The 25,757-nt window shown below is 42.6% G+C and overlaps 1 protein-coding gene and 1 pseudogene across 1 annotated transcript in view; both read left to right on the top strand.

Annotated features, from left to right (window-relative positions):
• Window positions 1–25,757, top strand: part of LOC138169787 (zinc finger protein 850-like) — a 60,705-nt pseudogene that overhangs the window by 18,474 nt on the left and 16,474 nt on the right.
• Window positions 19,247–25,757, top strand: part of LOC138169786 (KRAB domain-containing protein 5-like) — a 20,825-nt gene continuing 14,314 nt past the window's right edge. The window contains exons 1-2 of the mRNA XM_069099345.1: window positions 19,247–19,316; window positions 20,841–20,981. Of these exons, the coding sequence (XP_068955446.1) occupies window positions 20,949–20,981 (33 nt within the window). The 5' untranslated portion in view covers window positions 19,247–19,316; window positions 20,841–20,948. The remainder of the gene's footprint in view (window positions 19,317–20,840; window positions 20,982–25,757) is intronic.

Here is a 25,757-nt window from a genome sequence, read left to right as displayed (position 1 = left end):
TCACGTATTGTGGAGCTACAGTCAGGATAGCACAACATTTAGCAGCTTCTTTAAAAGCTCAGAGGGTTTGGAAAATGATATTCTGAAGGACAAAGGAGCTAGGATTACAACCAAGAGTCCCCTACTCAGCAGAAGGGAACGTAATCTTTCAGGGAAAGAAATGGATTTATAATGACATGGAAGACTTTCAAGCATTCTTGATGAAAAGACCAGAGCTGAACAGAAAATTAGACTTTCAAATAAAGCTCAAGAGAAGCATAAAAAGGTAAACAGGAAAGAAAAATTCTAAGGGACTTAATAAAGTTAAACTGTCTATATTCCTAGATGGGAAAGGGATATTTTTAACTAATAAAACCATTCTCATCATCAGGGTAATTAGGAGTATATATAGATAGAAGGCACAGGTATGAGTTGAATTTGAAAGAATAATATCTAAAAAAATAAAATTAAGGGAGCAATGTATGGGGAGAAAAAGAAAGGGATGGGCAGAATCAGGTAAGTTTTCTCCCATAAAAGAGGCAAGAAAAAGCTTTATAGGGGAGGAGGAAAGGAGTAGATAAGGGGGAGTGAAGGAACCTTACTCTCATCAGAACTGGATCAAAATGGGAAATAACATACCGTGTTTCCCCGATAATAAGACCTATCCCGAAAATAAGCCCTCCCCCCAAAATAAGCCCTATTGAGATTGCTACTGTAGTGAAGGTGATCCCCTGCGCTACATGCTACATTATGGTACCCTCTGTATGCACCGTCCCCGCCCCGGTGAAACGCACACCGTGCTCCGAGCTGCATCCAATCAGAGCTGCAGCAGTGAGCGCTTCATCCTGTTCTTCCCCAGTGATTTGCTTATTGAATAAAGGTACATTTTTTTGTTCACATTTACCTGTTTATTAAAATTGCTGTCAATGTTCATTAAAATAAGCCCTCCCCTGAAAATAAGCCCTCTGGTGTTTTTCTGTCCAAAAAAATTGAGAAGACAGTGTCTTATTATCGGGGAAACACGGTACATATGCAATTAGGTTTAGAAATCTCTCACAGGAAAGGAGTGGGGTGATAGAAGGGAGGGCAAATTCCAGGAGGGTGGAGGGGGAATTAGAAGCAAAACCCTTTTGAGGAGGGACAGGGTGAAAAGAACAGAATAAATGGTTGCAGGGGAATAGGCTAGAGGGAAAGACAGCAATAGTAACTGTAAAAAAAATAATTGAAGCACGTTTCTCTGATAAAGTTCTCATCTCTCAAACATATACAGAATGGACCAAATTTATAAAAATAAGTCATTCCCATAAATGATCAAAAGTTATGACCAGTTTTCAGATGAAGTAATCAGAGCTGTCTATAGCCATATAAAAGATACTCTAACTCACAATTGATTGGGAAAATGCAAATTAAAACAATTCTGAGGTTCTACCTGATATGATTATTAGATTGTCTATTGGACAGAAAAGGTAAATTACAAATGTTGGAGGGTATATGGGGGAAATGAGACAATAACATACAGCTGGTGGAATTCTGAACAGATTCAACCATGCTGTAGAGTGAAATGGAACTGTGCCCAAAGAGCTATAAAACTATGCATGCTCTTTTACCTATCAATACCACTACTAGGTCTGTATCCCAAATGAAACAAAAAACAAAGAGGAAGAGGATCTATATGTGCAAAAATATTTATAGCAGTTTTTCCTAGAGGCAAAGAATTAGAAATGGATGTGATGCCCATCAGTTGCAGAATGGCTGAACAAATTGTGGTATGTGATTATGATGGAATGCTATTGTACCATAAGAAATGATGAGCAGGATGTTCTCAGAAAAACCTGGAAAGACTTGTATGGGCTGATGCAAAGTAAAATGTCCTGGGTGGAAAGTAACAGCAATATTCTAAGATGATCAGTTGTGAATGACTTAGCTGTTCTCAGGAATACAACAATCCATGACAACTCTGAAGGACTTAGAATGAAAAATGCTCCCCATTCCCAGGAAAAGAACTGATGGGGTCTGAATACAGATTGAGGCAGACTTTTTAAAAAATGTTGTTTTTCATGAGGTTTTTTTTTATAACATGATTGTTATGGATATGTTTTGCATGACTACACATGTACACCTACATCTAATTTTTTGCCTTTTCAATAACAGGAAGGTGAGATAGGGAGGGAAAGTATTTGGAACTCAAATTTATAAAATGAGTGTTAAAAATTGTTATTATATATAATTGGGGGATAATAAAATACTAAATTTTTTTTAAAAGAGAGTAGAATTGCAGAGCACATAATCAAAATTAAGCGGAAATAGCCAGTTTATAGAGTACCTTCTGTGTGTCATGTGCTGTATGTATATTGTCTCATTTTATCCTCATGAGAACTAAGAGTTTGGTGCTCTTACTATTCCCGTTTTACAGATTAAAAAAACTAAGACAAACAAGGGACCTTGTGACTACCCTAAGTTCACAGGTCTAGCAAGTTTCTGACAGCAATGGAACTCACATCTTCCTGATTTGAGACCCAGAATTCTATGCAATGCAGCATCTTTGTATTCTGATTTCAAAAGAAAATAGGGTGATAATGCTTACTCATGGATAAGGTGAAAAATTCAAGGAGAATTTGACAAGCTTTTGCTGAGGGATTGAAATTCATTTTTTTTAACTCTATGACCAGTCAAAATGAATCACTAATTGCTATTAAAAGATTTCCTTTTCTATTGAAAACTGCAACTCCTGCTTTAACTGACAGTGTACTTTAAGGTCAATTGCAAATATCGATTTGGGTTATTTTTTATTATTAATATTTATATACAAAACAACCTATGAACGGATAGAATTTCTTCAGAAGTAACTTTGTTTTTTCTATCGCTGGTAAACTGGGTACACTTTTACTGAAATTCTACTGAATGGATCACTAATGTTTCTCACCAAGTCCTTTAAAGAGCTATTGGACAGAAGAAGATGTAATATAATACCAAGCAAAGGCAACTTCCCAGGTTCAAAATACCAGCATAGGTGCTCTCTATTTTATTCAGTAACAAACCCAGAACAGAGAAGATCAAAACATGACATCATTCAAAATACAGCATTTACTAAGTGTGATTAAATAATCTCCAAGTACTACCCCACCCCAGGACCTTCCAATCATTCAATCAATTACAAAGTCTCTGTTCTAAATACTTCTCCACCCCTAGGCTATACCTTAATTAAGTCCACCACGAAGCCCCTCTTCTCAAATGGAGATTAGTTTCCAAACATAAGGTCAAAAGTTCCCCACCCCTGGATCACAATTGAATCTACCCCAGAGTTACATCAAGTTTAAACACAGCACTTAATACCCAAATGGAGGTCTTTTCTTCATCTTGACACGAGGCAAGTTCTCAGCAATCTTAGTTCCTGGGGAGACAAGGCTTAGCAAGGCCATAAGATACATTGCCAGTCCCTTCATGAATTTATCCTCTGTCTGTAGAACAGTCCTAGAACCCCTGAACACATTAGCAAAGCCCTCTCCCAGGATTTCTGTAAACATACAACAAGAAAATCCTTCTTCAGGGCTTCTGAACCAACAGAAAGGCTCCCAGACCCCTGCAACAACAGCACTGTCCCTCACCAGTGGACAGTATTCACTCTCTGTCTGCAGGACAGTCGCAGGCCTTCTTAGCGAACAGCCAGGTTCCAGGACTTCTTCAACAAAAGGACAGTCTTTCACCAGTGGACAAATCTGGCAAAATAACATCAAAACAGACAGACAAAGTACCAGCAAAACAGCCATGTCTCCTCAGTCCTTGGCAGCTCAGGGGGCAGGTCTCAAAAGTCCAGGGCAATTCAAAGCGGCCACCAGCAATTCTCTTAGTCTCTCTCTCTCCACGAGGTGCTGCTTCCAAAAAGATCTTCCGCCTCTCTCTAGTGTCTCTCCAAATCTACATCACCAGCTCCTCCCAGTTCAGGACTTTCTTTTCACATCAACAAGCCCATCCCACAGGTGGGATTAACAAACTCTGGGTTTTAACACAATCAGTTTGAAAACCAAGCCAATACAGGGGAATCTTTAATTGCCATTACTATCACAGAAGACCAGCATGAACAGAGGAGAAGTTCCAGTGAAAAAACAGCTTCAGCATTTCAGTGGGCTCTTTTTGTGACAAGGTTGTGGTGGTATTTCATGATGACCTCTACTCTGCATACCTAGTTATCATGGTTTTTTAATAACCTGCCCTCACTGCTGCAAGAATGCAAACCCCAGTGAGATCTTGATCTGGTGATTTCAGGTTTCATGAGTTGTGATTACAATGTAACACATGAATGAGAGACCTACTCAGGTGCAGTGATAGCCACTGAGGGTCTTTGTATGCTTGTGATGTTTTGCACAAGAATGTCTAACCCTCCTGGAAGTCTGGAAACAATTTGATGTCAGGTTGAGAAACTGAAACCATACATTGCACATAAAAACAGCCAGAGTTTGAGGTACTCAGTGTACGATCCCCCAAAATCAAGCATTCCTAAACATGATAGTTTGGAATCACAGCAGAAAGACAACTGTTATGGTTTATATGCCCATACTTGATGTCCCAAATTAGATTATTTATTGGATGAGGTGACACTGACAAATGTTTAGCTCAAATTACTTGAGCTATTGACAGTCCTTGAAAGGATTTGTGAACCTAAAAACGGGGAGGGGGCACAAGAGCACCAATAGTGAAGCATGCTGTCCGCTTTTCTAGAAAAGGATGATAAGCTCAAATTGCTGTATCAGACACGTATTTTTAGTCATGGGCAATGCTATGCATTCTTTTAATTATGTGTTTTAGGAGGATTTTAATTTTATTTTATTGAGCACATGGATTTAATGATAATTTTTCAAAAGGAAACAAGTAATGGCTCTCTAAAAAATTAATGCTTTAGAACAAAATCTTTTCTGCCTCAGGTAAATCCAGAAAAAGTGTTGGTATTCTGCATGTGAACTGAGATAATGCAACAGAAAAAATAAGACTGAAAGTGATCAGGAAAATTAGTTTATGCTTACAAGTAGGCTAGATCATGAAATATTATGAATATTTAGTATATATGCACCAAATGGCATTGTATCTATGAAGAAAGGATTGAAAGTCCGGACAATGAAAGGGAAAGGGATATGGAAATATTGAAGTGAAGATAAATTGTCGAGGTCTGTGGACAGAGCATGGCCATTCAAAGGGTTTGAATTCTAATCTCAGCTCTTGGGATCGGGGTCAAAGTCACTCAGCCAATCTGAACTTATGGTCTGACTTGTGAATGTGATGAGAATGAAGGCCCTACCAGTGTCACAGGTTTGTCGTGAAGATTCATTGTGAGTGTGTATGAAGTTCTTTGTGAATTAAATCATCCTTAGAATGTGAACTAATGGCATTTTAAATGATTACTTCTGCCCTTTTAAGATTTTTCTCTTTGAGGAAATACAAAGTAACTGAGTTTATATTCTGCCCATGGAGGTAAGGGAGTGTGTGTGTCTTATGTGTGTGTAGTTTCTACATTTTTTATTGTTTATTTGTTTTTTTCCCATCTCTCCCATAAGGAGAAATAAGACTGGAAATGAAGGAAACTACTCCAGAACCAAGCCTTTCTGTGGAAGAAACTCATGAGGAAAGATTGATGAGTGACGGTCCCTCTGACTTCAATGGGAGAGAAGTCTGTGCAACAAAAAAGAAAATCCGCGCTAGACAGAAGACTTATCAATGTAATCAATGTGGAAAGACTTTTACAAGGAGGTCTCGTTTTATTTTGCATCAGAAAATCCACACTGGAGATAAACAGTATAAATGTAACCAGTGTGGAAAGTTGTTTACATGCAAAGGCAGTCTTGTTCAACATCAGAGAACCCACACTAGAGAGAAACCTTATGACTGTAATCAATGTGGAAAGACTTTTAGGGAAAGGAGAGGTCTTACTGTACATCAGAGAATCCACACTGGAGAGAAACCTTATGACTGTAATCAATGTGGAAAGGCTTTTAAAAAGAGGGATCGTCTTATCGTACATCAGAGAAACCATACTGGAGAAAAACCTTATAAATGTAAACAATGTGGAAAGACTTTTACATGGAAGGATAGTCTTGTTCAACATCAGAGAATCCACACTGGAGAGAAACCTTATGAGTGTAATCAGTGTGGAAAGGCTTTTAAGTGGTCTACCAATCTTACTGTACATCAGAGAATCCACACTGGCGAGACACCTTATGAATGCAATCACTGTGGAAAGACTTTTAAATGGTGTACCAGTCTTACTCTACATCAGAGAATCCACACTGGAGAGAAACCTTATCACTGTAATGAATGTGGAAAGGCTTTTAAGGAAAGTAGTGCTCTTAATCTACATCAGAGTATCCATACTGGAGAGAAACCTTATGACTGTAATCAATGTGGAAAAGCTTTTAAAAAGAAGGCTCAGCTTATTGTACATCAGAGAACCCACACTGGAGAGAAACCTTATGCATGTAATGAATGTGGGAAGACTTTTAAATGGTGGAACAGTCTTACTCTACATCAAAGCATCCACACTGGAGAGAAACTGTATGGTTGTAATCAGTGTGGGAAAACTTACACACAGAAGGCCAGTCTTGTTCAACATCGGAGAATCCACACTGGAGAGAAACCTTATAAATGTAATCAATGCGGAAAGACTTTCAGATGTAGGAAAAGCATTCCTTTACATCAGAGAATCCACACGGGAGAGAAACCTTATAAGTGTAATCAATGTGGAAAGGCTTATAAATGGTGGAACAGTCTGACTCTACATCAGAGAATACACACTGGAGAGAACCTGTATAAATGTAATCAATGTGGAAAGACTTATAGACGCAAGGACAGTCTTGTTCAACATCAGAGAATGCACAGTGGAGAGAAACCTTATAAATGTAATCAATGTGGAAAGACTTACACATGGAAGGACAGTCTTGTGCAACATCAGAGAATCCACACTGGAGAGAAACCTTATAAATGTAATCAATGTGGAAAGACTTTCAGATGTAGGAAGAGTATTGGTGAACATCAGAGAATCCACACTGGTGAGAAACCATATGAATGTAAACAATGTGGAAAGGCTTTTACATGGAAGGATGGTCTTATTCAGCATCAGAGAATCCACACTGGAGAGAAACCTTATGAATGTAATCAATGTGGAAAGGCCTTTAAGTGGTGTACCACTCTTACTGTACATCAGAGAATCCACACTGGAGAGACACCTTATGAATGCACTCAGTGTGGAAAGGCTTTTAAATGGTATACCAGTCTTATTCTGCATCAGAGAATTCACACTGGAGAGAAACTTTATGACTGCCATCAATGTGGAAAGGTTTTTAGAGAAAGTAGAGCTCTTACTCAGCATCAGAGAATCCACACTGGAGAGAAACCTTAGGAATATAATCAATGTGGAAAGGTTTTTACGTGGAGGTCTGGCTTATTGTTCATCAGAGAATCCACACTGAAGAGAAGAAACATTTTGAATGCAATCAATGTGGAAATGGTATTAATGGAAGAGCTTTTAAATGGTATTCCCATCTTACTGTACATCAGAGAACCCACACTTGAGAGAAACCTTATGAATGTAACCATTGTGGGAAGACTTTTACATGGATGGACCATCTTATGCAACATTAAGTAGACAAATTGGAGAGGGTCACATTACTAGCAAATTTATGACATAGGTTGGAACGCCTGTCTTTGACTTGAGACCCAGTATTCTATCCACTGCACCACCAGTTATATTCTGATTTTTAAAGGGAGTATGGTGAAAATGCTTACTCTTGGATGAGGTGGAAAATGAAAGGAAAATTAGGCTCCTGGTGAAGGATGGAAAGTCATTGTTTTTAACTCTCAAATAGTCAAAATGAACTGCTAATTACTATTAGAAAGGATTCTTGTTCTTTTGGCTCATGTGAAGTACTGCAGTAATTGACAATTGTACTTCATTTGTCAATTGCAATTATTGATTTGATTTTTTTATTATTAATGTTTATATACAAAACAACTTAAAAGATAGAATTTCTTTAGACATAATTTTGTTTCTTCTACCACTTGTAAACTAAACACACTTTTATGGAAACTACTAAATGACTAACAATTAGTCTGACCCATGTTGCCAGCTAATTCCTTTGAGAAGCAGTGAGAAAGAACAGTAATAGAAACAGAGAAGTGCAAATTAAAAAGCAGCCACAGCATTTCAATCATCTGTTTGTGCAGCAAGGTTCTGGTGGTTCATGATGACCTCTACTCTGCATGCCTAGTGATAGCCAGCTCTCACTGCTGCAAGAAAGCAAACCCCAGTGTGATTTCAGGTTTGCTGAGATGTGATTCAAGTGTAACACATGATTGAGAGAACTACACCGGTGTAGTGATAAGACAGCCACTGAGGGTCTTTGCATGCCTGTGATGATTTACACATGAATGTCCAACCTTCCTGGAAGTCTGGAAACAATGTGATGTCAAGTTGAAGAACTGAAAGAATATATTGCAAATAGAAGAAGTCAGTTGAGGTACTCATTGCATGATTCAAAAAAGCCATGCATTCCTGAATGCAGAAAGACCCCTGTTAAGGTAGAAACATCCACATATTTAATATCCCGGCGGATAAATAATTTTGTGACGAAATTGGACAATTATTTACCGTTTAAGGTGCCACTGACAAAATTTTAGCTCAAATCCCTTGGATTATTGTCTCAATTCTTAAAGGGGTTTGTTAACCTCTAAAGGGGAAGGGGTGCAACAGGATCAATAGTGAAGCTTGCTGTCCAGCTCTGTAGAGAAGGATGATGAAGTCAAATTCCTGTTTCAGACGTATCTTCAGATATGGGGAATCTGTTTTTTTAAATTGTGTTTTGTTAGAAGGGTTTTAATTTTATTTTAGTGAGCAGAGGAATTTACAGATAATTTTTAAAAAAGAAATTAGTAATGGCAATCTCAAAAAAATGAAAGGGTCAGGACAAAATCACAGGCCTGAGATATATACCAAAAAATTCATGCAACAAAAAAGTAAGTTTGAAATTGATCATGATAAAAATTACATTATGCTTGCAAGAAGGCTAGCTCATGAAATATTGTGAATATTTAGTTTATGTCCACCAAATGGCATTATATCTCTGAAGAAAAGATTTAACCTGCAGACAGGGAAACTGAAAAATTGAACATGGAGATAATTTATTGAGTACTGTGGACAGAGCATGGCCATACACTGAGCTTAAATTCTAGTTTTAGCTGCTAGGACTTGTGTCAAGGTAGTCAGTTATTCTGAGCACTTGGTTGAGTTGTGAATGTGATGAGATGATTGCCTTCCCTGTGTCACAGGTTTGTTGTGAGGATCCACTGTAAATTCATGCATGAAGCTGTTTGGAAATTAAATCATCCTTGGAATACAAGTTATTGGCATTAACAAGTGATTTGTTCTACCCATTTAGGATTTTTCTCTTTTCCTAGAGGAATAGAAAGTATCAGAATTTATATTCTGCTGATGGCAGGAAGGGAACATAAATGTTTGGGGGGGGGGGGGGCTGTATTTTTTTTTTTTTTAAGGTAGAGAGATCAGACTAGAAATGAAGGAAACTGCTGCAGAGCTAAGCCTTTCTTTGGAAGAAGTTCACAAGCAAAGATTCATGAGTGATTGTCCCTGTGACTTCAGTTGGAGAAAAATCTGTGCTGCACCTGAGAGACTCCCTAGTAAAGAGAAACATGACTGTAAGCAATGCGGAAAGGCATTCAGAGAGAAGAGATAACCTATTGCACATCAGAGCATCCACACTGGAGAGAAACTGTATGAATGTAAGATTAATGTGGAAAGACTTGTACAGGGTGAAACAGTCTTACTGTACATCAGAAAATCAACACTGGAAACAAAGGAAATGAATGTAATCAATGTAGAAAAATTTATAGATGGAAGAACACTCTTCAACATCAAAAAAGCCACACTGGAGAGAAACTTTATAACTCTACTCACCATGGAAAGACTTTTGGGTGGAGAGCTTGACACATGCTCTCTACATCCTACTTGCTTGAATTCTGAAGGAATTATCTCAGCACCAGCAACAAATCACTTCCTGCCAAGGAAACCTGTTCTGTTCTATACCTTTAAGTGTCCTGATTCAATTCTAGGCCATCTGTTGCTATCTCTACCAACCAAGATGATGCCATTCCTGGAAATACTGTCTCTGGGAGTTTTTATACAATTAGAGGAAACTTATCTATCATTAGTTATTTCTGTAAGTTATGAATGGAAAATCTCAACATTTTCAAGATGAAAAAAAAGGGTTGTCCCAGCCCACATTTCAGTTCCATTGAATCACTTTGTCTCTGCCCCCATGATGCTGTCAGTCCTTTAACCATTTATCTTGTTTTCCCCTTGTACTAACTTCTGTTCTTTGTTCTTTTTTTGGAATATGTTAGTTTTTTTACTTAAAAAATCATTCACAGATTAACGTACAAAAATGTACCAACACAAGAGTAAATAATATAATGACAAAGGACTAATTGTGTGAAAATTGTGGTTTGTTGTTTGTTCTTTAAACATCTTTAGAGTTCGGTGAATAAAATGTACCCATGGAACCTTTTAAAAATGTAAAGGGAAAGTTCATAAAACCTAGTGATGGACAAAACTGCCTCTCCTCCAGGTCTTTGAGTTAAATGGGGAAGGAGTTGACCTTTTTTTTTTAGTAAATTCATATTCACAAATAAACTTCTAGTCCTCAGAGCTTTGGACCTCAGTTGACTTGAATTAACTTGTTACAATTAGTCCTTGTGGTCTTGAGAACACCAATGCAATATCTCCTGAAGATAGGCTTTGGTTTGTCGTATCTATGCATGGAAAACATTGTCATCAAAATAGATCTGATTGTCTTTAGGCCATCATGACAGTCTCACCTTATTTGTTCTTCAGTCATTTCAATCATGTCATGACACTATCCATCTCATCCTCTGCTTTCCCCTTCTCCTTTTTCCTTCTGTCTTTCCCAGCATCAGGGTCTTTCCTAATGAATCCCATCTTATTATGTGGCCAAAGTATTTCAACTTTAGTGTTTAACCCTCCAGTGAATAAAATGAATGAATTTCTTTGATTATTGCCTGATGTCACCTTTTTGTGGTCCAGGGGACCTGCAAAAGTATCCTCCAGCAACATAATTTAATTTGTTGATTCTGAGGTGCTCAGCTTTTCTTATACTACAAGTCTGACAGCCACACTGCTGGAAGACCCATAGCTTTCACTATATGGCCTTTTGTTGGCAAGGTAATGTCCCTGCAGTTTAGGATGCCATCCAGATTTGCCACAACATTCCTTTGAAGGAGGATGCTTCTTTTAATTTCATGACTGTAGTCACCTTCTACAGTGACCTTTGAGGCCAGGGACGATAGCGCTGACTCAGCATCTATTTTTTTCTCTTTATGGTTTCCAAGAACTGATGGGATCAGTTGCCAAGATCTTAAAACATGAGTGTTTTTATTTTCAAGCTAACTTTTAAAAAAAAATTTGTTTTATAGAATAAACCATTTCCTTAACATAGCACAATAAAAAGATGATTTATGTGAAACTGCAAATTCACTATGCACAAATAGATATTCCTTTCAAATACATAATAAAATTATCTATTTTTTTTCCTATTATTCCCTCATCCCTCACCTTGTAAAGGAATGGGTATAATTAGGCACATATAGTTGTGTGTAAGTTATTCTATACAACTATGAGTTCTTTGGATGCAGATAATATCTATTTATATCCCATATAGCTAATTTGGATGTTTAAAATAGATAAAAAATAGCTACTTCACTCAAAGTCATTCTTAAAACAATATTTCTGTTACTATACAATGTTCTCTTGGTTCTACTCATTTCCCTCGGTATTTCATGCAAATCTTCCCATCTTTTTCTAAAATCTTGAAATCATTTCTCGTAATACAGTAATATTCCATCACAATCATATACCACAATTTTTCAACCATTCCCCAACTGCATCTCTGCAGTTTTCAGTTCTTTGCCAGCAGAGAGCTGCTATAAACATTTTAGAACATGTAGAATCTTTTCCTTTTTCCCTAATCATGTTTGCAAATAGACCAAGTATTGGCATGCCCACATAATTCCAGATTGCTCTCCAAAAGGTTTGGATCATTTTACAATTCCACCAACAATGAATTTGTGTCCCAATTTTTCTACTTTTCTTCAATATTTGTCACGTTACCCTTCTACTGTTTGTAAATCCAATTATGGCAGCTATCCTGAGGACTGCTATTGTAACTTTTTTTTAAAAGAGCATTTTCAAATGATTTATTAACTTCTGATTTATATCATTTCTGCCAGATTTTTATTGTGGATTACTGTAAGGGTCTCATCGCATAGTATAATGGACTCTGTTCATCAATAAACTAAAGCATAATATTCACAACATAACAACTTATTACTAAGGTGGCCACATAGCCTTAAAGAAAACATACTACTCAGTGTATCTTATAGTCGTCTTTTAAGGGTAGGAGAAAATGTGAACACTATCCACCCCCTAGGTTACAATCCCTTCAGTCAATACAGAGTATCCAAGTAAAGTTCTCTTTCATCTTAACTACAGGCTGGCTGCCAATCATCCTTAAGGGGTAGCAGAAAGTATAAACACCATCCACCCCTACATCACAATAAATTACAAATCTCATTAGTCAATACAGCGTATCCAAAGTAAAGACCTCTTTCATCTTGATACAGAACAGGAACCAAGAGCTACCTATGTATGAATCCAGGCAAAAGTTGGGAGAAGTAAGCCCATGGAGAAGGAGCCCTTGGGTTTGGAAGCCAGCCTTGAATCAAGATTAAGGGAGCTACAATGATATTTACACACATTACTAGCACTATCATCTCGATTCACTTTCTTTTTTTTTATTCTCCCCCTCATTTAACAGTTGAAAAATTCCATATGTAAAATATATTTCCTTTTGCTAAATTTAACCAAATGGCATTAAGACATAGATATCCTATTAAATAGCATTGAATGTGCTTGCAAATTCAGCCCAGCAACGCTGAGCTGAAATGGGAAACAGAAAAAAATAGACATTTAAAGATGGATAGAAGTTGTTAACAGGAGTATGAGCATTCGTTTTTATTGGATTTAATTGTAAAGGACTCAAGGATGAAGGTCTAGAACAAACTTGGTAACTCCAGTTGCTTGAATGAAGATGGTTTTTTTCTAGGACAGGGTCTGCTTGGACATTTTTTCTTACGGGCCATTCTCTTCTCTTAATCTGAATCGGAGTCAAGCCTACTTCAACAGACAAGACCTTGACTCGGTCTTAGTAGATATACTGATTTCTATTAAAATACTCTTTAAGGATTTTCAGTTGGTGTTCTGAGAACTCATTTTTTTCTTTTCTTTCTTGTTTTGTATCTAAATGCCATCACATTGTCTTGCTTTCTCTTTTCTTCCTCATTTGGTGATTTCTCCAAAGTAGTAGGTTGGAAAGGGGGATCTTTTTCATTCCGCTAACATTGCACTATATTCCTTGTTGATTGAGCCACACTCCTTCTATGTCCCAATAGGTTCATCATCTTTTTGCTAGGCTCAATTTTGAGAAGAAATCAGCAAGGGAAATTTTCCTAAATTGTGGTTTCTTATTGCTTGGCTCCTGGGCTCCTGTTCAGATGAAGCTCCAGCACCACAAGTTCTCATTACTCAGTTCTCCTTTCTTCTGTAGCTGCTCTGCCACCAGATCTTGGTCTCAAGGAAATTCTCACTTCCTGTCTGGGAAACCATTACAGAACAACAGACAGGGCTTCTGTCTGAGAAATCAAGATTTGGAGTTACCCTGTTTCCCAGAGCTAAGGTCCAGCAGGCAGGCTGTGCCCTGACCTTGGCATAACAATGATCCTTTGCCCTCTGGATTATTTCACAATGTGGCAAAGTGTATTTGTTACATCAGGTGCTCCCTCCCCCTGTTTCCCAGGGACCTGAGAGTTAACATCCATCATGTCTCTGACATGCTCACACTCCCTGTTCCCATCACAGACCTCTTATCCTCAGAGTAATCACAACCTCTAAGACTTGAGACAACCATTCCCATGGGAACAATAACTCAGGATCTTAGAATGATTATATAGTGTAGCCCAGCTCTGGTTCATTATGTATATAAGCATTACCTGTACCCCAACATGTTAAATGTGGCATTGGGCTTGAAATCAGGAAATCAAGAGGAATAGACAGGGCTTCTCTCCTGGTCTGTGAGTAGCCACAATTACTCTTGTGCCATGGATCTCTTAGGAGAGTCCCAAAAATAAAAAAAAAAAACCATGCTTATGCTCCTTACTCTGAGCCTGCCACCCAGGACTGTGACCCCGATCTGAGTATGGGCAAAGCAATATAGTCCTGACCCTGGTGTCATCTAACTAATTATCTGACCGTTTACCATCTGTGGGCTGAGAGTTTCAGAAGCTGCCTCAGCCACCACTGATTTCTTTATTGCCTAGGTTCTAGGGCGCCTGGTGCCAGAACTTTTCCATTGGTGGTATTTCCAGGTTGCAGGACAAAGCAAAGGCTGACCATGGGGTCTGACACCCAGCCCCAAACTGTAGGTGTTGTGGGGACTTGGGGCCACTTGCAACTGCTAGGGCAGGGTGGGGAGGATGTCCTAGAGGATCAGGCTGCAGCATATCCAGGGGCACAGAACCACTGGGACCTCTCCTAGTGTAGGGCCCACACTGGCTTTTCCCCCGTGCCCATCCATCAGGTGGAGCAGAAAGTTTCCCTCCAATTCTCCAGCATTCTCTTTCCTCAATTTAAGATATATTTAAAAATCTGATCTGGGATTATAAGAGTGAACAGAATAAAAGTGTATGGATCTCTGAACTGAGGAAAAGAGTTAACAAGAGGGTGAACTGAAGTGCAAACCATTTACCATTTTTTCCCTTCACTTTCTCTAGTCTGGCATAACTAACAAAACTAGCTTTCCTTCATTGCCCCAAAAAAGGAAACTATTGATCTTGCCAACTACTTTAAAAAACTTTTATAATATTTAATCCTCATTTTTTCCTTAAAACAAATTTTATAGAGTGGCACCCCAAAATTTACTGAAATGCTTCAGAATGGAGTCAATTCCTGGAATTATCCCCCTCCCCCTCCAAGTTTCAGGAGTTCTTAAGATGACTAATTGCCATCCTTAATAATGAATCTCAAAACCTCCAGAATCTGCTAAGGTGTTTTTAGTACTAATACACCTTTGGTTCTCTAACTAAATGGGTTGGGGTGTGTGTTTGTAATGCAGTGCTACTGAGGCATAAGAAATGATGAGCTCAATGAACTTAGAAAGTGCACATAGGCTTACACAAAGTGAGTAAGAGCTGAGAGAACGTTGGATACAGTAAGAGCAATATTGTGGTCACAGAATCTTTGAGTGAATGTGTCATTTTGACTACAATAAAGACACAAATTGAAAATAAAGGACACATTACAGAGAGCTGCTTTCTGCATCCAGAGAAAGAAGTGATACATAGAAGTAGAGAATAATTTTACTTATATATGTCTTTTTATGTCTAATGGTAGCCATCTCTGGGGCTGGGGCAGGGAAGGAAGGAAACAAAGGTAATTTCCAGGATAACTTTGTTCTGTATTTGGAGATGATAGTAAGTTGTACATGGTAGATTTGCAGTTTTGTGTGCAATCAGGGCATATTGTACTCTTATGAAAACACTTGTTTTGCTCCCTGAATTGAAAAGAAAATATTTTTTCTTTTAATTTTATATACTTTTATTTTACAACATTTAGTTCCATAAGTTTGTGAGTTCCACCTTTTCTCCCCTCCCCCTCCCCCATGACAGCATGCAATCCAATATACCTTCTACACGTACCTTCACATTGAACATTAGTCAAGTTGTAAAGAAGTATAACCAATGGAATAACCAATGGGAAAGAGGGAACAAAACCAGAGAGAGAGCTAGGAGTTTGCTCTCATCTGCACTCAGATTCTTTCTCTGTGTGTGGACAGCCCTTTCCGGAGCTGTCTTACAGCCTTGCAGTGCTCTGAGGAGCCCAGTCTATCAAAGTCAGTCAGCACAGACACAATGTGTCTGGAATTGTGTACAGAGTTCTCCTGGTTCTGCTCTCCTCACTCGGCATCACTTTATAGAAGTCTCTCCAGGTTATTCTGAAGTCCGTCTGCTCCTCATTTCTTATAGCACAATGTATTCCATTACATTCATATACCTCAGCTTCTTCAGCCATTCCCCAATTGAGGGACATCCCCTTGATTTCCAATTCTTCACCACCACAAAAAAGAGCTGATATAAATATTTTTGTATGATTTCTTTGGGACACAGGCCTAGAAGTTGTATTGTTGGGACCAAGGGTGCACACATTTTTATAGCCTTTTGGACATAATTCCAATCTCTCCTGCTGAGGTCTGGGACTGGCCCAGAGACTGAGGTATGATCAGGTTGGGCCCTTAGTTAGAAAATGATAGAGAAAAGTGGATTCTTTTATAAAAAAGAGTTGAGTATTAAAATGATCAAAGGCCTTTAGTACTTGCAACAAAACCAAGAAAGCAAAGTCTTCTTTTTGCATCAGTTATTTAATTAGCATTTGTCCTCAGCCCAGTGGCCCAGTGGATAGAATCCTGGGCCCAAAACACTTTCAGAGTTCAGATCTGGCCTCAGGTGCTTCCTGTCTGGGTGAGCCTGGCTAAGTCACTTAATCTTATTTGCCTCAGCATTCTCATCTGTAAAATGAACTGGAGAAGGAAATGCAAAGCATTCCACTGTCTTTGCCAAGAAGACCCTATATGGGGTATAGAGCCACCCACAAGCAGCTTTCCAGAGAATGATGCTGTGAACAGCTTTCAAGGTTCTGATTACATAGTAAAGTGAACATTCTATTTATTCAATAACAAATCAGAGCAAAACATTGACAGAGAACCAAGGTACAGCATTTACAATGTTATACCTTATCACAGAAAATCAAAATACAGCATTCATAATGACTTATAAGTAAAATGGCCACATAGTTTTCACCAAAGTGGTCACAATAGCTTTCAGCAAAGTATAATCATTTAGTAACACAATCATTCAATCATCCTTAAGGAGGCCACCTTAAGGGTCACAAAATACTATAGTCAAAGTTCTCCACTCATGGGGCACACTAGATTACAAATGAATCACTATTCAGTCATCAGTCACTACTCAGTCATAAGTCACTACTCATTAACCTCTTAAGGGGTACTGGAAAATACACAGGCCATCCACCCCTAGGTCACAAGTAAATCACAATCTTCTCAGTCAGTGCACAATATCCAAGTAAAGTCTTCTTTCAGCTTAATTCGAGGCTGGCTTTCAGTTTCCATGGTTCCTCTTCCATGATCCCAGCTCCAACTATCACCTGGGTTCAAAGGCAGGTGGTTCCCAGTCCCTTTTCCAGCTCTTTGTCCAGTTCCCATTCCATATTGAAGCTCACAGTGTCCAGTCCACCTCAGGTCCTTCACAGTTCCTGTTTCTGGGAAAACAAAGCTTAACAGAGCCACAAGAATATTCATGCACATTGCCGGCACCATCATCAATTCACTATCTGCCTGTGAAATCAACTCAGACCCACCAACAAACAAGATCCAAGAGGTCAGCACAAATCATCAGGAAAGTCCCAGGACTTCTGTACACATACAACCAGAAATCCTCTTTCAGAGCTTCCAGTAAGGTCCCAGGGCTTCTGCACAAAGTATCACAAACATCAACACAGACAGGGCAGAAAAACAATGCCAGGATACCACAGGTATTCTCCTTGACTGTGCCACCACAAGAGTCTTCTTTTCAGCTCCTGCTGTCTCTAGCCCTGGGGCTCTCCTTATATAGTCATTAACTCCTCCCCAGGAGTTCACAGGTTGTAGAGCTCACACATTCTGTTTCTTAACAGACTGAAACAAGGAGTTACTTCAATAGCTGAAACAAGGTGTGAACCACTTCCGTGTTTGCCATTACATGGGGTCAGGAAGAGCTGGGCAGGACCAAGGTTCCTGAGCAACAATCTCCCAGTCCTTGAAAGGCAGGGCTTGTGAACGAAAGGCAGGCTGGGTCCTGAGATCCTGACCTAGGGTGAGATTGGAGGAAAAGACTCCTCCTGGGGGCCTCTTGGGACTAGAAGGAGCCTCCCTAAGTGGGCTGACTAGAAGCAGTCACTGAAGTCACTCTGCCTTCTTCCCTAGAGCTGGGATTTTACTGCCTTCCATAAGCCAGCTTTTTGGTGCAGGTCCCAGCTGGGACTGAGTCAGGGTCCCAAAGAGGTCCTGGCTTCTGCTGGCTGCTTTTGTACTGGGTCTCATACCTTTGGCAAGTGTCCTCCAGGACCACACCTCTCTCCTGGACTGGCTTCTATACAGACTCCCTGCGCTTAACTGTTTCCCAGACTCCAGATCATTTAGAAGTATCCAGGTCAGCTTCCCCAGACTGACTATTGGGTCACACTTTCTCCAACTTGCCCAGAGGGACCCAAAAGTCCGCTTTCCTAGCAGGACCCACATGTCCTGTCTCTTGGTCGCTAGCTCCTGCCTTCAGACGGCCCCTGTAAGTGTGAGAAACAGAGGAAAACATTATTTTTGCAAGAGGGTCACAAGCCCCACATTATCAGAAACCATTGAGAACTGGTTCTGGGGTTAGGCCATCTCCAGCAGGCTCAGAAGTCACAGCTAAAAGGCAGAGCACATGCTTAATGACGTTATGAATATTATCTCCTGGCCCTGGTGGAGCAGAGCCTTAATCACAATGCACTTACAATGTATGTGTGAGGGGGGGAACATGGTAAGGGGGTTAGTTACTATGAACAAGACTGGCTCAGAGAGCTGTGGGCCTCTGAGTACCAACCAATGGGAAGAGAGGGAGGGCCTGCAGAGGTAGCAGCATACACCACCAGGGTGTGTCTCTGGAGAACAGCCAGGCATGCAAGCTCCCGTTAAAAATTAAAAGTTTCCCTGCTTTCTACAAAGACTATTGTTCTTTCTAAAGTGAGCACGTTTCTTCCATAAGGTTCCACTAGGTCTGTCTGCCCTGTTACCAAAGCTCTGTCCTGGTCCCCCTGATCTGCACCCGGGGCTCTGGGGCTGGTTCCCTGTCAGATCCCCGGCCCGTGGCTCCCTGTCTCAAGCTTCCCTTTAGGGATTCCAGGCCTGAGCTCCACCAGAGGGTCCCCACAGTCCCCCCAGAGGGTCCCCACAGTCCCCCCAGATCCTAGTTAGACCTCAGGACACAGTCATCCTGCTTCCCCAGAACTGAGCAGTTTGGGGGCAGGGAGGGGGGGAAGGACGGAGGGCAGGCGGAGTTTGGAGGCCTGGGAGGAGTTTAGGACTGAAGAAGGGATCACTGCACAGGAGAAGGCACTGAAGGTGATGGAGGGCGGGTTGAGGGAGGAGGGGCAGGCAGGGTCCCCGAGTCCTAGCCCCGGAATGAGGGGAGGAAAGGGGCCGGCCATCCTGGGGGCCTGGGCTGGGGGGACTGCTGGGTTGGGGGGGTTTGGGGGGCGGGGCGGGGCCCCTGGGCAGACCTCCCAGGGCGGGCCGGCCTGAAGCAGGAAGTCCTTGAGCCCAGCCTGCTCTGCTTTCCCTGGACCTCATATGTTCCCCTTCCCCGATCTGAAATCTCTCTGCCTTCTCTGGGGGCCGGAACTGCTCTGTGATGCCTGGGAGCCAAGATCGCTCTGCCTTCCCCAGAGCTGAGATGGCTCGGCCTTACACAGGACCAGGATCTTCCCACCTTTCCCGCAATTCCTCCCCCATCCCTGGTCCGGATCGCCCCGCCCTCCCCGGGATCCGCCCCCTGCCCTTCCCCGGATCACTCCCCCCGCGTCCCTTCCCCCTCCGGACGCCCGCTCTGTGCTTGCAAGTCCCAGGTAGGTCTGAGTCAGGGCGCCCCTCCCCCACTTCCTGGTTCTGTTGCGCCCCTCCCCCAGTTCAGTCTCGTCCTTGCGCCCAAAGGGTGAGTGTCCTCTGGCTCTTCCAGGAGCACACTTCCTCCCGATCCCGGCTCCTGGAGGCCTCCCTGCCCCTTGGTTTTGTGCAGAACCCCCATCACTCCCTCATTTCCTGCCTCACCCTCCCCGAAGTGGTTAACACTTTGCCAGACTTCAGACTTCGCCCAGAGGATCCCGGGAACCCAGATTACAGCCTTCCTATCAGCCCCATGTGACTGTCTCCAGGTCCCCTAGTCTCTGACCTCTTGGTTAGGAATTCCCTTGTCCTGCCTGAGATCCAGGACCCTCCCTTCCTCCTTCCCTATTCGGGCTTGGACACAGTTACCGAAGCTCTGTCCTGGTCCCCCTGATCTGCACCCGGGGCTCCGGGGCTGGTTCCCTGTCAGATCCCTGGCATGTGGCTCCCTGTCTCCAGCTTCCCTTTAGGGATTCTAAGTCTGAGTCCCACCAGAGGGTCCCAGCAGTCGTTCCCAGCTCCCAGTTAGACCTGAGGACACAGTCATCCTGCTTCCCCAGGCTCAGTGTTCCCCTAGAACCCTTCTGTCCCTCCAGTGCCTCTGACCTCCCTCTGTGAGCCATGTTAAATGGTCTTGCCTCCCAGGCGCTATCCCTACTCCCCTTCCCCATGCCCCCTGCTCCCCTGCCGCAGGTCCCCTGCCTGAGGGCTCTTTCCCAAATCGGATTTTGTCTCCCAGCCTCAGCCTTGTCCTGGTCATGCCCTGGTGGCTCCATTCAAGAGCCCTCCCCATCCTCAACCTTCCCTAGCTTCCTTCCTACATTAAGCCCTCAGTCTATAGTCTAGATAATGGGTCTGTGAATCAGGGAGAGGGAATGCAGGGAGGACAGAGGATCCCTTTGGAGGGAGATTTCTGACAGGGACCATTGAGGCTCTGACTGGTCTTATCCCATCTGAGGCCTCACCCTGTGTAAATCCCTGTAGGCCAGAGTGCTGCCTAGGAAGAGAAGAGCCAGACCTCTCCACAGCTGGGATCCTTCTCCCTGCCCAGCTCAGTCTACAGAGGACCCAGGCCTGGCCCCAGCAGGGGGAATGGCCCCTGGGAGCAGCAGCCCCCCTGCCCAGGTGAGTGCAGTCTCTGTGACCCAGTGAGGTCATTGCCACAGGCCTGGAGGGTGGTCTGTGAAGCTGCCAGTGTGTCCTAATGGGCCAGAAATGAGCATCCAGAGCCCTCCCTAACCTCCCCCCACCCCAGCCTTTCCAGTCTTCATACAGCTTACTCGCCAGCATATGTCCTTAATGCATCGGCCTTGGCCACCTGTCTGCTCTCACCTCCAGGCATTTCCAGGGGCTTTCCCCAGGCCTGGAATGCTCTCCCTCCCCAGCTCAGACTACTGGCCTCACTGTCTTCCTTTGAGTCCCAGCCAACAGCTAAAGAGCTACAGGAAGCATTCCCCAGCCCCTCTGAGTTCTGGCTCCTTCCCTCTTCTAGTTGTGGCCTCTTAGTGCTGCCCTGGCTCCCTTTGTACATATTTGTTTGCTTGCTGTCTCCCCCAGTGGATGCTGACCTCCTTGAGGGCAGGGACTGCCTCCTGCCTCTTTTCCCATCCCCAGGGCTGAGCATTGTGCCTATATAAGCAAATTATCTCTTCCTTTCTGGTTTTCTATCTAGAAATGTTTCTGGCTCCTCTTCATAATGGAATATCCCCGTTTTGTCTATGATGTTAAGCTCCCATCTGCAGTATGGGTCACCCTGTTCTGCATCCTGGGCTCCAGAGTGCTTGGGAGCAGGGCTTCTTAACCTTTTTCCCCTCTGGACCCTTTTTACCTGAGAAACTTTTATAAGACCCTGGGTCTATAAAATAGGGATATAAATCAAAGCATTTTCTGATAATAAATCATAAAGAAATCTCTTTTAAAGCATTTCTTTGGCATACATATAATTTTCCCATTTCACAAGATGAAAGCCACTTTGCATACTAAGGAGATGGAGGTGCTTGTTTCTTTTTGTATAAAGAATTAAATCTTGGCAGAACATTGGATGTTACAGGACACAGCATCTTCCATTCTTCAGAGTGCAGTCATATTGGGATTTCAGAACATCCAGTAGTCTCCTGTCTCAGCTGAGGGGTTCCTGGCAGGGTTCCTGGGCTTTGCATATTGTGATGGGGTGAGCCCTGCAAAGGGCAGGTATTGTGGGTTCAGAACCAAGGCCACAAGGAAGATGTGTGATAAAACAGGGCCAAGCCCTGCCAGGGATTCCTTGGCTTCATTACCTGTTGGCGTTGAAGTTGGGCTTTCAGAAACCTTTAACTTTTGTCAAATTTTTTAGTGATCCCTGTGTTTAGTTACTGGACTCTATGGGGCATCCTGACCCTCAGTCTGAGAATGCTGCTCTGGAACACATCCTTCCATTCCCTCCTTTCTAGGGAGTTGGCATTAGTCTGGCATGACTGTAAAGTGCTTGCTGTTTGTCTGAAAGTCTTTCCCCTGGTGGCTCGTAGGACTTTGTGTTTCCAAATTGAATTGGTAACCGTAACTCTTACCAGTCCTGGGGTGGCAGCCTTGGCTTGGCTTTTATGGAAGAAAACCAGCATTTCCAAAGCACAGTACAGTAGAAGGATGATTGCACAGACAATTGCCAGTCTGCTTGGCAGAACTTGCTATTCCTTTCCAGTGGGTAACCAGTTACTGTGTGCATTTCCCAGCCTCTGCCCTAGAGGGGGCCACCCTGAGACATAAATAGGTCTCTGTGTCTATGTAGAATTCTTCTCTCCATGTCACTTCCCTGTAGTTTCCTATTCTCCCTCCCCCCCCCACAGGGAGCTGCTGCCATCCCTTTAGAACCTACAAATTCTCTTCCTTTGCCCTAATTATCTTTTCTCTTTAACCTGCGCATTTGGAAACTGAGGACATTCCTGCAAGTTTTGTTCCCAGGATCCCTTTAGGTCCTGATCAGGACATTCTCTGTATCTCCTCTTTACCTTCAGCTTCCAGACCTTTGGAGCAATTTTCCTTACTGACTCCTTGGAATGCTGTGTTGAGATTCTGTTTTTCACCATCACTTGCAGGGAAAGGTCTTATATTGTCTCCCCATGATCTGTCCGTATCATTTTAATTTGCCATTAAGACAGTAAGGACATAACTGAAGCTAGGGAAAAACATCTCCCCAAGTGCTTGTCAATCCCAAGCAGAAGGTATGTCCAACTGCAAACCGTGTTATTGGGCCAGGCCCAAAGACTGCCAGGAGTCAGTGAGGAAACTGAATGGAGAGTTTCTCCTTAGCACAAGCGGAAAAGTCGTTCTCTCAGCCTTCCCATGAGATGACCGGCTGCCATTCATAGACGCGCCTTTCCTGGGTCATGTGGATGACCCTTCATGGATCAGTGGCTCAGCTAGCCTTTCTTGACATCCACCTTACAGCCAGACTCAGGAATAGTCAGGTGCAAAACATTCCTAGTCTGGCAGTCCTTTTTGATATTCAGGAAGAGGTCTTCTTAGGTATACTGAGTTTTGGGCACCAGCCTCCCCTGTTCTTCTCTCCAGGCAGTTTTTGTCTCTGACATTAGCTATCAGTATGGCTTCAAATGATTTTTGTTTTTTTTTTATAATTTCTGTGGAAACAAAATACAATCCTATCTTACATTCTGAATGTGACCCAGATCTTCTTTTGTGCCCCAGGAGTTACAAGTGCTCCGGGTCTTTTCCTTTGCTTCCCCGTTTTGATCTTAAATTTCTCCTATTTCATTTTTAGAAGCCTGGTATTATTAGCGCCCAGTCTGAATCCAGATTTGCTGGGCCAGGTCGCCCAGGCCTCAGGTCCTCCCTGTTCTGGATTCTCTCTGGGGGCTCAGCCTCTTCCTCCCCTAAGCCCAAGACTCACTATCCTGAGCATATTCATGCTCCCCAGGGCCCCACACTCCCTGGACTTGTGCTCCCTCCTCCTAGGCCCCAGGCCCAGCCCAGGATCACGTGGGGGCAGCACGGCTAGGCTGGGCTTCTGGAGACATTAGGGGTCTGTCTGTCCTCCCTCCCTCAGCATCTGCTCTTCCTTAGATGGAAGACTGGCAGGTCAGATGTCTGGAGGTGAAAGTTCTTGGGGCTGTGAGGGAGGTGAAGGTTGAGGTGACATTTCCAGGGCCTGCTCTGCTTCCCTCTGGGACTGCTGTGAGTGGATGCATTGTAGGTGGACATGTCTACACTTCCCTCCCACCAAACCTGAGCCCCTGGAGCCTTCCAGGAGGTGCTCTCAGCTCCTCCTCCAACTGCTTTGCCCCTTTCTTCTTGCTGCTCTGCCTTCATTTTGTGCTGATTTTCTGTCTGTTTGTTGAGGAAATCTGGAGAGCCTAGAAATTCCTGACCTGCACTACCATCTTCCTAGAACCCGGCCATTGATTTTGTTTTTTCTGTAGGAGATCTCTAAATTGGGACATAGTTTTCCCTGACGTAAAGTTCTGGCCAATTCCCTCTGAATATTTCTTTTTTTTAAGGGCAGTTGGGGTTAAGTGACTTGCCCAAGGTCACATACCTAGTAATTGTGACAAGTGTCTGAGGCCAGATCTGAACACAGGTCCTCCTGACTCTAGGGCCAGTGCTCTATTCACTGCACCTCTCTGCCATCCCTGGAGTATTTTTTTAATGCTTGTTTTCATTTTTTTTTTTACCCAGTCACTTTGTTCTGGGAGACCTGTGATCCCTGGGCTTTCTGTACTTGTCCTGTTTTTACATTCAGTCTTTTCTGTTTGTTTCCTTAAAAGGCAGGTTGTCTTTCAGTGTTGTTTTTGGCTTCTCTACTGTACTGTCTTTTCTTTCTTTGGAGGGGCTTGTCTTAGCAGATTCCAGGTTTTCTTTTCCCTTCGCCTCAAGGTACCAACAATTAACTAAAGAAGACATCAGGAAAAAGAGGATTAAAAGGGGGTCAGGCTGGGAAGAAAGTGCCCAATTCAGGGGCCTGGGGGGAAGTCAGTCAGAGAAGACCCCAGAAGGAGAGGCAGGTGAGAGATGAGGAGATGGCTGAGGTGAGCTTCCTTCTGAACCCCAGGTGTGGAGTTCACAGCCCCAGCCCATGCAGGTGAAGGGGAGGTGTGGGAGGTGCTGGAGAGGGAAGGGGCTTTGGGAGACCTTTTGGGGGTGTTGGGGAACCAGTTAGAGAGCAGTTCTCCACAAACAAAAGGACTTCCCCCCACTGCTCTGCAGGGAAGAAAAGTGAGGCCAGAGAACCTCGAGAAAAGGGGGATTTAGAGATTTTTGGGAATCTCAAAAAGTGGAAAAGAGCCATAAATTCTTCAATAGTTCAGAAGTCAAACAATAGACTGAAGGGAGTGACAAGTGAGATGTGGATTCCAGAGACCCTAGATCAGGTGTTTTAAAGAAGAAATCACAATGATGAAAAATGAAAGGGCAATTTTGTGCCCAGGATGGAGAATGGGTCCCAAATATCAGAAGCTCTGATAAAGTGGATACCGTGCTTCTGACAGAAATGGAAGAGAAGAGCATCAGGGTCCAAGCTCATTGGCCACACGTGCTGTCCATGTAGCATGCTGGATATAGAGACCAACTGTCCGATTAAGGAGGTTCAGGATTTGCATAAATGGAATGCTCAGCACTCCAAGAAAGACCTAAGGCAATTTCTTTAGAATATTTATTCAGAATATATGTATATATAGGCAAGTGAGAAAGAAACTGGAGATAACAGAGTAAAAGGCTTAAAGATAGCAGAGTAAGAGCAACCATGATTAATAGTGGATATATACCGTGTTTCCCCGATAATAAGACCTATCCCGAAAATAAGCCCTCCCCTTACTGTGTAAGATTCCTCTAAAATAAGCCCTCCCCCCAAAATAAGCCCTATTGAGATTGCTACTGTAGTGAAGGTGATCCCCTGCGCTACACGCTACATTA

The sequence above is a fragment of the Petaurus breviceps genome, unplaced genomic scaffold, assembly GCF_028583685.1.
Source record: "Petaurus breviceps papuanus isolate PSGF00001 unplaced genomic scaffold, PetGlider_PUasm1.0 378, whole genome shotgun sequence".
Taxonomy (NCBI): Eukaryota; Metazoa; Chordata; class Mammalia; order Diprotodontia; family Petauridae; genus Petaurus; species Petaurus breviceps.
Note: the sequence above shows the minus strand (reverse complement) of the source record. Positions and strands in the feature narration are given on the sequence as shown.